This window comes from Myotis daubentonii, chromosome 8, assembly GCF_963259705.1.
Source record: "Myotis daubentonii chromosome 8, mMyoDau2.1, whole genome shotgun sequence".
Taxonomy (NCBI): domain Eukaryota; kingdom Metazoa; phylum Chordata; class Mammalia; order Chiroptera; family Vespertilionidae; genus Myotis; species Myotis daubentonii.
This window is the reverse complement of record NC_081847.1, coordinates 88,835,753-88,849,545: the sequence shown is the minus strand read 5'-3', so window position 1 is coordinate 88,849,545 and position 13,793 is coordinate 88,835,753. Positions and strand designations below refer to the sequence as shown.

The 13,793-nt window shown below is 41.1% G+C and overlaps 1 protein-coding gene across 20 annotated transcripts in view; it reads left to right on the top strand.

The window, feature by feature from the left end:
- Positions 1-13,793, top strand: part of DTNA (dystrobrevin alpha) — a 308,637-nt gene that overhangs the window by 258,877 nt on the left and 35,967 nt on the right. For 10 of the 20 annotated variants that reach the window (XM_059707355.1, XM_059707354.1, XM_059707356.1 and 7 more), the window contains 3 exons: positions 1,616-1,693; positions 2,232-2,324; positions 12,275-12,362. In XM_059707355.1, coding sequence (XP_059563338.1) covers positions 1,616-1,693; positions 2,232-2,324; positions 12,275-12,362 — 259 coding nt within the window. The remainder of the gene's footprint in view (positions 1-1,615; positions 1,694-2,231; positions 2,325-12,274; positions 12,363-13,793) is intronic. The other 10 variants (XM_059707363.1, XM_059707367.1, XM_059707368.1 and 7 more) reach the window with 2 other exon arrangements.

Below are 13,793 nucleotides of genomic sequence, written 5' to 3'. Positions count from 1 at the left end.
ACATCTGCTCATCCCCTTGAGGGGGGAAGGGACTTGGGAAGAAGAAGAAAAAGAAGAGAAGAGGGGAGATAGATAAATGGAATAGAGGAAGGAGAGAAGGACCCAAAGAGTTAGAAGGAAAGAATAAGGCCACCAACAGAAAATCTGGCCTACCGCTCTCTTCCTGGACCTGGCCCTGCACATACTGATGTCAGAACTCCTCCAGAGCTCGTATTGGTGTCACGTGGGGGGGACGGGCTTTATGGACACATCGCCTTCCCCTCATAAGATTCACCCGAGTCGTTTATAGCAAACACGTCCCCTCATAGACCCTCCTGTATTTATTTTCTCTACTGGTCCTTTCTTTCTTCTTGCGCATTCAATATCAGAAGTTGTACCCATGGGATTATAATTAAGCTTGTGATTTAGCAAATATCCCCACAATTTCTGGGAGTCAAGGGGCAGGAAAGCATAACAAGACAGGGAAATCATTGATTTACCACACAGTGTTTTGAGTGGTTTTGCAAGAACCTGAGGTTAATTATATAGTAGGTACAGCAATCTTGAGTTACAAAAAAGAAAGTTGGGGGAGGTACTTGGGCAACAGGGAGACGGTAGTTATGGGAAAATGAACATAAAGGGATATGCTTCAGGAGACCAGGTTTGGGGTGCTGTTTTGGTGGGATGATAGGGAAACACCAGCTATCATGGCTTAAAGTGGCTATTTGGCCCTGACAGGCAGGTTTCATAGTCTTAGAAGGTGGAAATTAGTATGCTGAAAAAAATGTAAGTTCATCATGGAAGATACATTCTCCTAGACCATTAATCATTTCCTTTTTAAAGTCAGTTTTGTGTGCATTTGTACTTTGTGTAATACTTTGTGTAATTGGGGATTTCTGAAACCCTCTATGTCAGTGCTGGCGAACCTATGACACGCGTGTCAGAGGTGACACGCGAACTCATTTCTTTGGTTGATTTTTCTTTGTTAAATGGCATTTAAATATATAAAATAAATATCAAAAATATAAGTCTTTGTTTTACTATGGTTGCAAATATCAAAAAATTTCTATATATGACACGGCACCAGAGTTAAGTTAGGGTTTTTCAAAATGCTGGCACGCCGAGCTCAAAAGGTTCGCCATCACTGCTCTATGTGGTGCTTAAAGTACAAAGCACTTCTAATAAGACTGCAATCTCGGTAATTTTCAACTTTCTATTCAACACAGAAAGTTGGAGAATATAGGGAAGACTGCAGAAGCAAACTTCTTGACTGAGATATAAAGGCTGGCAGGAGGTAGCGAACCATTGGGCTGTTTACATGATCATCTGTCATGAATGCTGAACGAATTTCCATTCTGTCCAGGCACAATGCAGTCTATTTGTTAAGCAACGAGCAGAGGTCAAATCTGGGATCGTGGTGGTTTGTGCAATTGTAAGAATGGTTCTCAGGCCAGGTTTCTACTCCTAGTTCAACTCTGTGGAGATGTGAAACATCTTGAACATTTCAAAAGAACAAGAGAGCTGTCCAAATGGAGCTTGGCTCCACGGGTAGACTTGGGCGTTTCTGTCGCCAGTTCTATTCTTGAATGCAATGCCGTGTTTACCTTCTTCTTGGCTTTCCCGTCTTATTAACTAGCTCTCCTCCCAAGGACAGTGAAGTAGAGCAGAACAAACTGCTGGCTAGGGCTGCTCCGGCTTTTCTGAAGGGCAAAGGGTAAGTTAAAGCCCGAGTGTACTGGAATCTGGAATTAACTGCACGAAAAAATGGAGATTTCTTTTGTCAACATGCTGTGTGTTTGAAAGACCATGTTTGATTTAGTAAAAGCAGCTCCGTTATAACTCCATTAACAGCACCAAGTAGTGATTTTGAGTAGAAACGTCTGTGTTGTTCACTTTCCCTGACGTCCTTTTCTTTTTTTAAATGACTAAGCTTCAGGTTTGATTCTCCAAAGGTTACTTAATCTTTGCTTGCCGTGTGTTTACCGTCCAGCTGAATTCCTTGGCCTGGGTGGTGTGAGGATTGCAAATCTGTTTTCTGGCAGCCTGTATTTTTCAAGTTGGTGAAATGCAATCGTGGATTTTGTGGCTTGGATTCTGCTTGTGTTTTGCATAGAACAGCCCTTATTTTTCCTCTACTTGTTTGGTTTCCCCAATGCCTTTTTCCCCACCCGCACGCACAAACGCACTCCTACCTGCTCTGCTTCTTCCTGCCCGCCTCTCCTAACACCCTCTCTCCTCCTGCCCTGTTTCAGGATACAGTACAGCCTGAATGTGGCAGACAGGCTGGCTGATGAACATGTGCTCATCGGGTTGTATGTCAACATGCTCCGGAGCAACCCCTCATGGTTAGTGCAGCTTTGGCTGCTTGGCTGCCCTTAGAGAGGGACACGGTCTCGTCTCTTGACCAGCAGTCTCAGCAGGGGGCGAAGTCACTGATGCCAGAGGTGTCCCTCAGGCACTTTTTAACGGATTCCATGAAAATGTCTTCTGTAATGTTATTTTGGATATTTCCCACGAATGTGCCATAGAATTATATGTTAGCCGAAGGGACAACGTGTACAAATGGTTCCATGCTAAGGATCAGCTCAGGTGGGTGCAGGGATGTGGGTCCCACAGTCGGTTCTGTGTTACAAGTGCCACGTCAGAGAACCACACAAGGGTGATGCAGGAATTTGTCCTGTTGCAAGGACAGGTATGTCCCTGCTGACATGTGAAAAAGAGGAAGTTATGGGATGAGGCCATACCCTGGAAATCATTTCCTTAACAGTGATTGTCTTTCGACTTTTCTCTGCCTCACAAATGTTTCTGGGTAGCCATCAGATAAAGCCTGCTTTCCAGTCTCTGAATATGCCAAGCCTACTTTCAGATGTGTGACATGTATGGATTCAGGTAGCTCCACATATTGGGATAAAGACATTCGTCAAGTTTTCCTCTTCCTATTTTTATTGTGACATAAGAGATTCCTCCCATTGATTAGTTACTTTGTTTTAATAATAATTGTACATTTTCAATTTGAATGAAAATATATGGACAGACTACATAAATATCATATATTTCAGGTTGGTTTAGGCCACTATTTTACAAGCATGTTTAGCAAACCAGTTCCTTAGAAATATTTTAATTTTGCTTAATAATTCTAATATCCTCTGAACTGAGGACCCATGGATTTTTTTATAGTTGTAAATTTTAAGTGAGCCAATGGGTTAAACTGCCTTTGAATTAGCTGGTCCCTCTTTTCACTACTATGTCTCAGAAAGCATACCATGAACACTTGATGCTCATTGCATCATCACTCAGTATTATTAGCCACTTCTTTGTTTCTAGAACATTCTTCCCTTGACTATTTCCAAAGTTATTTCCTATTCCTGCTTCTGATGCCTTAGAATCATTTCTTTGCATAATTAGTATATGAGATAATTTTAGGTGATTCATTGATGAGCATTTATTTAATGGTTACATATTTATCTTAATTTGAATTTTTATAAATATGACCGGCATATTAGTTTAATTTTACTCTTTTAGGAAATAAAAATGGGCTCTCCTGCTAAGCCCATCTCTTTGTTCAAATTTTTCCAAGCTTGTAGATCAAACAGTTTCTCCTCTTTCTCACATCTCAGCCTCTCAAAACTATAGGAGGAAAGAGTGATTGCTTTAATCTTATTCCCAATGAGTTTGGTTCCCCCATGTTATATGGTGGCTGAAGCAATGAAAGTAAAAATACAGAATTACAAAAGGAAATAAGTTGTATGACTAATCTTTAAAGAAGAATGCAGTCGATAAAGATTTAATCGTGTCTGAAGGCAGTGATGTGATCTCACACCGTGTCCTCTCCTCATGGTTCTAAGGACACTCTGGTTATTTCTACCACTTTCCTTTGACCTTTCCTTAATCAAAGTTGTAACGGAGAAGTCTCCAAGAGGAGAGCTCAGAGAGTGTTACCAGCAGCCTCTTCCCCACTCAAGTGATTAATCACAGTGACTTGATGGCCACTTAAGACCGTAAAACTGTCTCGGCAGACTCCATGTGTCCCCTTGAGGAAAGCTAGGTGTGACTTGTATTTTGAAAACAAAGCAGAATTTAAGACTGATCCATGAAGCCGACTCCATTTTAATGGCTGCTGCCCCCATATTTCTCATGGCTTTCTTTCTGTCCTTAAAAAATTCCAACTTATCTTTCGAATTTTTCATTCTTCCTTCTGGTTCCTTTCTGTTTAATTAGCTCCTAACAGTTCCCCACGCCGGCCACGATTATATGAGTGTTAGTGATCTCTCACCTCCTTTATCATCATTATAGCTATAATTTTTACCATCATTCAATTATGGTGAGCTATATAATGGTAATAATCAAAGAGCTGCCGTATTTTTAAAGCACTTGCCTCAGGCTAAGCTGTTAAAAGCTTTATTTATGTAATATTGCATAAATGACATAATCATACACAAATTACATAATAGTGCATGTATTATTTACATAATTTATAATTATATAAATTATTTACATACTTTATAATTACATAAATTAATCACATAATTATTTGCATAATTTCCCCTAGCCCTTAAAGCAAGCCTATAGAGTAAATGCTATCGTCCCTCCTTTATAGAGAAGTAACGGTAGCAATTATGAGAGTTACAGGACTTTCCAGTCACATGGCCACTGAACAGTGAGTGGAGCAGGGATTTTGGTCATTAGCCACTTGAGTCCAAGCTCATAACCACTAGGATACACTGCCTCTTATGAACCTACATGTACATATGCCCCAGAAAGCTTTCCTGGACAGTCCTCCACACTGCGTCCACCACACATCTATTTCCTAAAATCACATATCCCACTGTGTTACTTCATTGTACTTTCACAGATATTTTGAGCACATTGTGATAACAGGAATGGTAGCTGGTAGAGTGTATGTATTTAGTTCTCTGCCTTGTGATTGCTCATTTTGATCATAAGCTTAAAAGGGGCAAATGTTCTGTCTTCAGTCTCTTGTATCTCACCACAGCACCTGAATATGAATAAATTGCACATTCATGAAGAGCTTCAAAAATTACGGAGCCCTTACCCACACATCGTTTGGCTCGCTTGTCGAAGCCCTTTAAGTGTAGACCTTATTACTTTCATTTCACTGATAAGAAAATGTAAGCTCTGAGACAGGAAGTGACTTATCCACAGTCACATGCTAGCAAGGGCTTGCACACGGGGCTTCTGACATAAGATCCCTTCCAAGTTCCAGTCATTCCTCGGCCTCCCTGTTTGTGCCTCTTCATGAGATGGTCTACAAATAGGAACCTAGGAGCTGTTCTTGGCTAAAAGATCTGTTTTCATAATTATTCATATGTGCTCCTGGTTAACTATGTGGGGTCCTTTACAAAATAGGAACTGCTTAACACAGTGAGAAACGGACTCATTTGTCAATAGTCTGCTGCTAAATGAAAGAAACACTGCTGTGTCAGGGTTGGTTGTGATGTCAGAGACGCCAAATAACTGTAGCTCCAGGGAGAAGTCTGCTGTCTTCCTAATCCAGTGACATTTTAAAAGCCTTCGTGTTTTCAAGCACCTTCTCCAACGGGGGAGGCGGGGTCTCGAAATATAGAGTGAGGGCTTTTTCTGCCCTTCCCTGAAGCTTATCAAGTGCCTGGGCTTACAAGCGGTTTAGAAGGACTGACCGCGGCAGGCAGGCCCAAGGATCCAAAACCAGCCCAGAACTTCCAACTCTTATCATAATTATATCCTTAATACTTACCATTCCCCCTGTGTGAGGGAGGGAGGGGTACAATTAAAGGCTACAGTCTGTACTTTGATGTCAAGATCAATTGTTGTGACTCAGACCCCTGATCTCACATAACCAGGGTAAAATTTGTTCCGCATATGTATTTTTTCTCAAGTACAAGAAATTGTGTATTTTATGCCGAGGTCTAGGATACATATCTGAGGTCCAAATTTTTCTCGGCTTGCCTGCTTGAAACCCTTGAATAGATTCCTCTTGCACTCAGTTTACAACTCGGACCCCTCACCTCAGCCTGGAAGCCTGTGTGGGACTAGCTCTTGCCTACCCGCCTCTCCTCCTCAGCTGCCAAGGGGTCTTCCACTCAATCGCAATACTTAGTCACATCAGCTTTTGATCGATTCCTAAAAACTATTCCTAAAACTGCCTCAAGATCATGATGCTAGATCTTTCCTATGCCTAGAACATCCGTCCCCATTTTTCCCCTGCCCTCTCCTTCCACACACACACATGCACCAGCTCCTACTCAGGCTTCCAGTCTCAGATTAAAGGCACCTCCTCAGGTGGGTCTCCTAGATTAGTCTCTATCATGGCATACTATTTATTTCATTCTTACTAGAACTGCAACCATTGGTTGGTTGCTTGCTTGCTTGCTTTACTATCTATCTTCCCCTTTATGGTACAGGGCCTTCTCTGACTTGCTCACCATCATATCTCTGACATTTTGCACAGTGCCTGGCACGTAGTAGGTGGCCAATAAACATCTGTTGGTGTTGTAGAATATCCATAGTGCTAGAGTACAGAATTCCCTCTCACACTAAGAAAAATTGTTGGGAGTCCTCAGAAAATCTTTTTTTACTAGTAAAATAAATATTTTTACTATTTAAAGTATCACCAATTATAAATTAGCCCTTAAACATTTGATGTAAGAGTATAACGTATTAAGCTTGACTTAGAGAGAGGTGGTACATGTGGATAAAGACAAACACCAGCAATTCACTGATGTGAGTGAGAAAAGCAAGTGATGGGAGCAAAATTGAAAGATTGAAAGTTTTGTATTCGTTTTCTGGGGCTACTATAACAGAATACCACCCGCTGTGTGACTTGAACAACAGATATTTGCTCTCTGGAGGCTGGAAATCCAAGACCAAGGTGCTGGCAAAGTTGATTTCTCCTGCGGGCTCTCTCCTGGGCCTGCTGATGGCTGCTTTCTCCTTATGTGGTCTTTTACATGGTCTTTTCTCTGTGCTTTCATATTCCTAGTTCCCTTCCTCTGCTGATAAGGACAATAGTCATATATTCAATAGGGCCCCACTCTTATGACCCCACTTAATCACCGCTTTAAAAGCCCTATCACTAAACACAGTCACATTGTAAGGTACTGGAATTAGGGCTTCGACACATGAATTTGGGGAGACACAACTCAGTCCAACATTGAATTCACTGAATCATATGCCTTGAATATGTTTAATGTGTAGGCTATGATTTTACCTTTTTCTGTAAATGTTGTTGATTTTGAAAAAATATAAGTAGATTGCAACCTATTGAAAGGAAAGAGAAGTTATCTACACTAACTGTCAGTGTCTCTTTTATATGAGTTTCATTTCCTTGTTAACACTATTCCTTTCTTCTGTGAAATGTTTAGGAGCTATAGTTATAGAACTAGACTTCTGAGAAAGGTATTTCCTTAGGAGGCTAGAAATAAAAATTTGAAGAATATCACATATCTGCATTGGCTATGTTGTATCCGCAGAGGTTTTCTCAGCATAATCAGGTGATAAATTGATTTTAAGATGTGTTCCCTTCTCTGTTATAGATTCATTTTAAGTTTCCATGGAAGATGAGAGTGACACTACCAATCTGATGAGGCTATAGATGTAAATTAGCTAGTGTAGTACTGGGCACATGGGAATAACTCAATGTTAATACCTCCCTTGATTTTGAATAGGACTGGAGGCATCTAAAAAGACTTTAAAATTCTATTTGGTAAATCCTGTCCATTATAATATGATAGAAATGAACTGATAGCTCTTGTGTGTTCAATATTGTTGAATGAATGAACTTCAGAGTACGCTTTCTCCAAGTGTGCTAAAATAAAGAACTCAGAATGGGATGTGGACTCATATGTTGTTGGATAAATTGTGCAAAAAGGACATTTTGATTAGAAATTCATGGCAGTGTGTAGCTTTGCTTGCAAAAGCAAGGAAAAGAAAGAGAAGGCTATCACTGTCAATCTAACTCCCCCCTTTGTCTAGGAAATCAGAGTTACAAAGACCACCTATTGCTTCTATAAACTCTGTCATTGATTCATCTTAACCGTCTTTCTCCTTTTTGGTATAAACTAGAATACTGAACAGTAACCAGTCACATTTGCTTGAGCAGAAACCTAATTTATAGGTAAGGAAGTTATGGCGCAAACATTGTCATAGCAATTTTTGCACCATAGAGGGAAGAGTAGAAAGAATTCTCGCACAGAGTCTTACCCTGTGCACTGGCACTAGTCTAAACACTTTATGTGGGTTCCGAGTTTTTAGCCATGAAGTAAGTTACCGTATTACCCCTGTCATATCGACAAGAAAACTGAGGCACAAAGAGGTTGACTTGCCCTGAGTCACACAGCTAGTAAGTGTGAAGGCTGAGGGTTGAACCCAGAAATGGTCCAGCCCAACCTCCCACCCACTCTTTTATAACATCCCTACAGTTATTCACCCCTTCTAAGAATGAGCATTTCTTTTGAGTGGGATCTTAACCCCTTTTAGACGCCATCTGCTGTCCTAATCCTTAAAACAATAGCAACGAATGTGAACCAGAAGAGAATTTGCCACAATTGGGAGTAAAGATCTGATAATGAATATGAGTGAGCATAATGACATTTTTATTAACTTTAGCACCTATACAAAGCAGATAAGGAATCTGTATGCGGTCATGCAACGTATCCCAATTGTTTAACTCTACCCAAAGTGAATATTCCACAGTTCCATTTTAGATAGCATGGCTAGTATTAACGTACAGTATTTCATCTGTACTCTTCTGGTTTTCTCAAAGTGTTGAGGATGCATGCAGAGCCCAGAAAGATAGAAGAGGTGGACCAAAGACCATGGTAGTCCCAGCTAAGAGAGCTAACCTTTATTCATTCTTTTGTCCAACTAGTTCTTAGGTAGTTTTTGCTGTGTTCTATGCACGGTGCTAATGGTGAAAACATTGAACCATTCTGCCCTCAAAGGAGTTACAGTTTAGCAGAGGATAAAGACAAGTGAAAAGGCAATTAAAATGCAAAGGGCTAGCAGCTATAACAAGGGCAGTGCAGACTACTGTAGAATACATGAGAAGCTATGAACCTGAATTTGGAGGTTGGAGGTAAAGGTAAGAAATGGCAACTAGAACCAACAGCAGGATGAAGAGGCATTAGCCAGGTGGGGGTGTGTGGAGGAGGCAGAGAGATTACCCAGGGCAGAGAGAATATGGTCCCTCTGAGGTGCTTATTTGGTAAGGCTACCGAGTTACCAGGGTAAAAGATAGAGCTAAGTGATGCAGGACCTTATACATCTTGTTTAAGAATTTCAAAAATGAGAACCTAGAGAAGGGTTTCATGCATAAGACTGTTAGAGCCAACCTCATTTTTAAACGATCACACTGACTGCAGGATAGAAAATGAATTGGAGGGAAGACTAAATCTAAAATCAGAGCGACCTGTTGAGAGGCCTTTACACTAATTCAGGCAAAGATGACTGTGGCCTGGGGCACATTGGTGACAGCTGGGATAGAAGAAAGTGGAGGAACTTGGGAGTTTGTAGAAGATAGAACGTAGGGCCTTGTCCATGATTATGACATAGTGGGTTGTTAAGGTCTCAATAAAGGCATTGGAAGACACCCCTATAGAGAAGCCATTCTTATGCAGATTTTATTATTATTATCCATGAAGATTGCCACTTTATGATTTCCTGTACTTTCCTTTTAAACCTGTCAGTAAAGTGCCAACAGTTGAAGCATTGAGAGTTCCTTCATTTCCCTCCTCAATCCTCAGTCCCATAAAGTCACTTCCCGGACCCCAGTATCACTTCATTCTTTTCCGCCCTCACTTCTGCTCACTGACTCCAGACAGCCTGAACAGGGCTCTCTGTAGTGTTTTGCTCTCAACCAACTGCAAAACATAGGCCATAACCTCCTAAAGCAATCCTCCACTGGGCGTTACTGACCATGCTTTCTTAGGCAATAATCCTCCTGTTAGCCATTTCCATTTAATAGAAGGTAGTACCTGAGGCCTAATGACCTTAAAAATTAATCTCTGGTGATAAAATTCCCATCATCATTTCAACAAATGGAAAAAATGTAAAGGGAAAAGATACCACTTGGTCTGGTGGCCTTTGGGTGACATTATTTGGTTGACTTTCCCACACTGGCAGTCAGAACAAGACTGCAGAGAAACAAACCAAAAATGTGAATAAACCCTGAGTTCCCAGAAATCTTTGCTAAATCATAATTTACTAAGCCATCGCTTAGCTGGGCCACTTGAGTGTCCTAGAGTGCCATTTTCAACCACTAGCAGCAGCCACTGGCCATGTATTTAAGGTAGAGGCTGGAGAGCTTTCAAAATAATAGATCTTACCATTCAAGATTCAGTCTACAGAGCAGCCCCTTTTTAATTCATCATAGTCTTGTAGCAAGATTACTGATTCTAAAGTCTTGAAATGAATAGCCAGGGATAGAGCAAGTGTTGGAATCCATATTTCTTTAATGATTTAGGGATTATTGGCCATTCATTTTCAACCATTTGTAATTGAAGTCTTGAAATAATGGAATTTATCAGAGAAATGCCTCATTCACTCTTGTATAATTTGAACATACAGAAATGGCACATGTGGACTCATAAATCCTTTGTGTGCACAAAGGGGAAATATATCACTCCACCCCTCTTTTGGTCAGTGCTGGGGAGGAAAAGTATGGAGGATGAATTATAGCTTATTCGGCTGAATCCCATAATTTCACGTCTTACATTTCCAGGAGGCTTTTTTACGTAACCTTCCTATTGTTTATACCTACTTGCTGGCCATTCATAATAAAAGACACTTGGATGGTGAGGGGTTTTTTTATCAAGGTTTTTTATTATTTATTTACCAAAACACTCACAAATGTTTTTGACAAAGTCACTTTCAGGCCGTCAAGCACATCGTCGCCCTGGGCTTGGAGCAACGGGCCCTGTTCTCTACACAGTGTTTAAGTCGGCTTACAGTCGCTGATGCAACAGCCAGAAATGATACACATGTTAAAATCCAATTAAATTGCTTCTTTGTGGGTAGTTTTATGTTTAAAGCAAAGGCAGTGGAACTTCCTTTCTCATTAAAGCTGCAACGAGAAGTTCAGTTATTGCTTTCAGCCACTGCGGAGTGCACATACCGCGTTATAAAGACAAACGTCGGCTTTACAGCATCAATTTTCCAAAACTAACTCCTTTCGCTTTGAAATTATTTTCTTACTGCAAGTCTTTTGTATGCTAATTAAAATGTCAATCCACAGGGATCAATACTATACCTATGTCAACCTGAAATCCTAAAATTTCCTGTCATAAGGGAATGTTTGGAAAATAGCACACATACTACATGGCTATCAGTTAAATGCTCATGAAAAAATGATCTATTTTATATAGTTTAGATGTTCCATCTTATTTTCAAGATCTTCTAGGTCCTTGCTTCTCAAAGTGTCCTTGGACCAGCAATACCAGAGGATCTCAGAAGCTTGTTAGAAATGCAGATTCTTGGGTCCCTTCCTCCCCTGCCCACAGGGAGGGGCCTGTGGCTCAAGAGGATTTTCATGAGGTTGCCATCAAGCTGTTGGCTGGGGCTGTGATCTCATCTGAAGGCTCTGCCCATGTGAATTCATTCACAAGGTGCTTGGCTCCGGCGCCTCATGACATGGGCCTTTCCATAGGCCACCGGATGGCATGGCAGTGAGCTTCTCACAGAGCAAGCAATCCAAAAGAGGGAAAACATGCCCCAGATGGAAGCCATGGTCTTTTATAACCTAACCTTGGAAGTGACATTCCAGGACTCCTGCCATATTTTATATTGTATTCTGTGGAAGCAAGTCAGTAAGTCCAGCCCATACTAAAGGGAGGGACTTGCACACAAGAGTGAATACCAGGAAATGGGGAATCACTACAGGCTGACCACAGTTGTTTGCTTTTTTTTTTTTAATCTAGCTTCCATATTTTCTAACAGGCCTATTTGATACATGTATTACTTGTGTGATGAGGAAATAAAAATATCAAAAGCAATAAAATTAAAGAGAAAATATCCTTTCATCAGAAATGTTCATCAGAACCATCACTCCTCTTTGGAGCTTTCTTAGCAAGACAATTGCAGTGAGTGAGACAGGATTTATAGGTGACCTTCCAGGCCACATACTAGATTCATGTTATGGATTCATGTTATAAATCCAAGTCTGAGATCATTAGCCTAACAGGATTTTATATAGTTTTCAAATTTGTGCACTGAAACATTGAAATAGCAACCCCCTTGGTGGTGATAGGAATGTATCCATCTTTCCCGTCGCCTAACAGTCTCCTCGCTCTGTTCTCAATAGTATGCTGGAGAGCTCAAACCGGCTTGATGAGGAACACAGGCTGATTGCCAGGTACGCGGCAAGACTGGCGGCAGAGTCCACTTCGTCTGTAAGTAGTGTGAGTGAGAGGATGTTGTGTTCATTGTCGATCCTATAGCTCAGGGGTGGGGAACGTCTGGCCTTCTATGACCCAGGAAGTCATTTGGTCTGGCCCTGCCAAGGCATTAGGGGTGAGTTAATTAAATGTTTGACCAAATATAGCGGCTAATGTTTAAGTTGATAATTCTGTATGGCCTGCGAATGGTGTTATAAATATCCGAATGGCCCTTAGCAGGAAAAGGTTCCCCAACCCTGCTTATAGTCGGTGCTACAGCTGCAGAGCTCAGGAGTTGCTACTGTGTTGTCTTCAAGACCTAAGAATGGTCTGGCCTCCCACTCCTTCCATCTTTTCCCTTCTCAGCTATCACTCTGGTACCAGAGATCGTAGCTTGAGTTATTCTGTTACGACATTGCTAAGACAGCCTCACGCCCGATTTCTCTGGATAATTCTGGATTGCTTAATATAAAGAGCGAAGCAATGACCCCAGATAAGTTTCTACTTTTATCAATAATGGGTAAAATATGTACGAGAAAGAGAAAAGTATGCAATGAAGTCAGAAGAAAAACCTGGGTCACAGGTCAAAGCTGCCATGTGCGGACTTAGCTAGAGAAAGACATTTGGATATAAAACGTAGAACCTCAGACTTCTTCCTTAGCAACACAAATCGTTTCTCTTTATGTCTTTTTCTTAATTCTTTTTTTCAAATCATTTCTCTTTTAAAAAACCTGCTAATTAAAAAATTATAGAGAAGCTTTACAAAAGCCAGACATTTACCACACTTAACCTTTCCTACAATCACCCTTCCGGACGGTAACAAGCAGGCTTAGGCAATGGGTGCCATGTTTAAAACTTTGGCATTCTTTGGTAGAAAGATTTTTTTAATCGGTTTAAAAGCAGTAAATATTGACATCAAGAAATTTCTACAATGTACTGTAGAGCAAGGAAAACAAGACACAGTGACGTATACATAATCTAACCCTATTTTTTAAATGAGTGGTTTTTATTCACATGAAATTATATCCCTCGGTTTCCAAAGTCCCATTTCCCTTCAACCAGTCCTGGACGAGGTGCAGCTGGGGCTTCAGCAGAGCTAGAAGCAAAGCAAGCCAGTGTCTAAAGTTTTTGGTCCACGGTGGAGCCGTGTCCACATAGCATTAAGCTAGTCCCCGTCTATTAAATCCAGTGTGTGGAGCCCACATGGCTTCCCCTGCAACAAGAGTCTAGAGGCCGAGAGAGAGAATTCCCTTTGGTTAGGACTTAAGTATCTCAGATTTCAACCCCCAATGACTCCCTCCCAGGTGTGATTGACAGACAAGCACTTTCCCATGTAACCCAGACCTTCCTGGGCATGCATCTATTGTCCAGTCCCCTCCCCCATCGACCTGCAGGGAACAGACCTGGAGAATCTGACAGTATTTTTATAGAACAACTAGGGGCCCG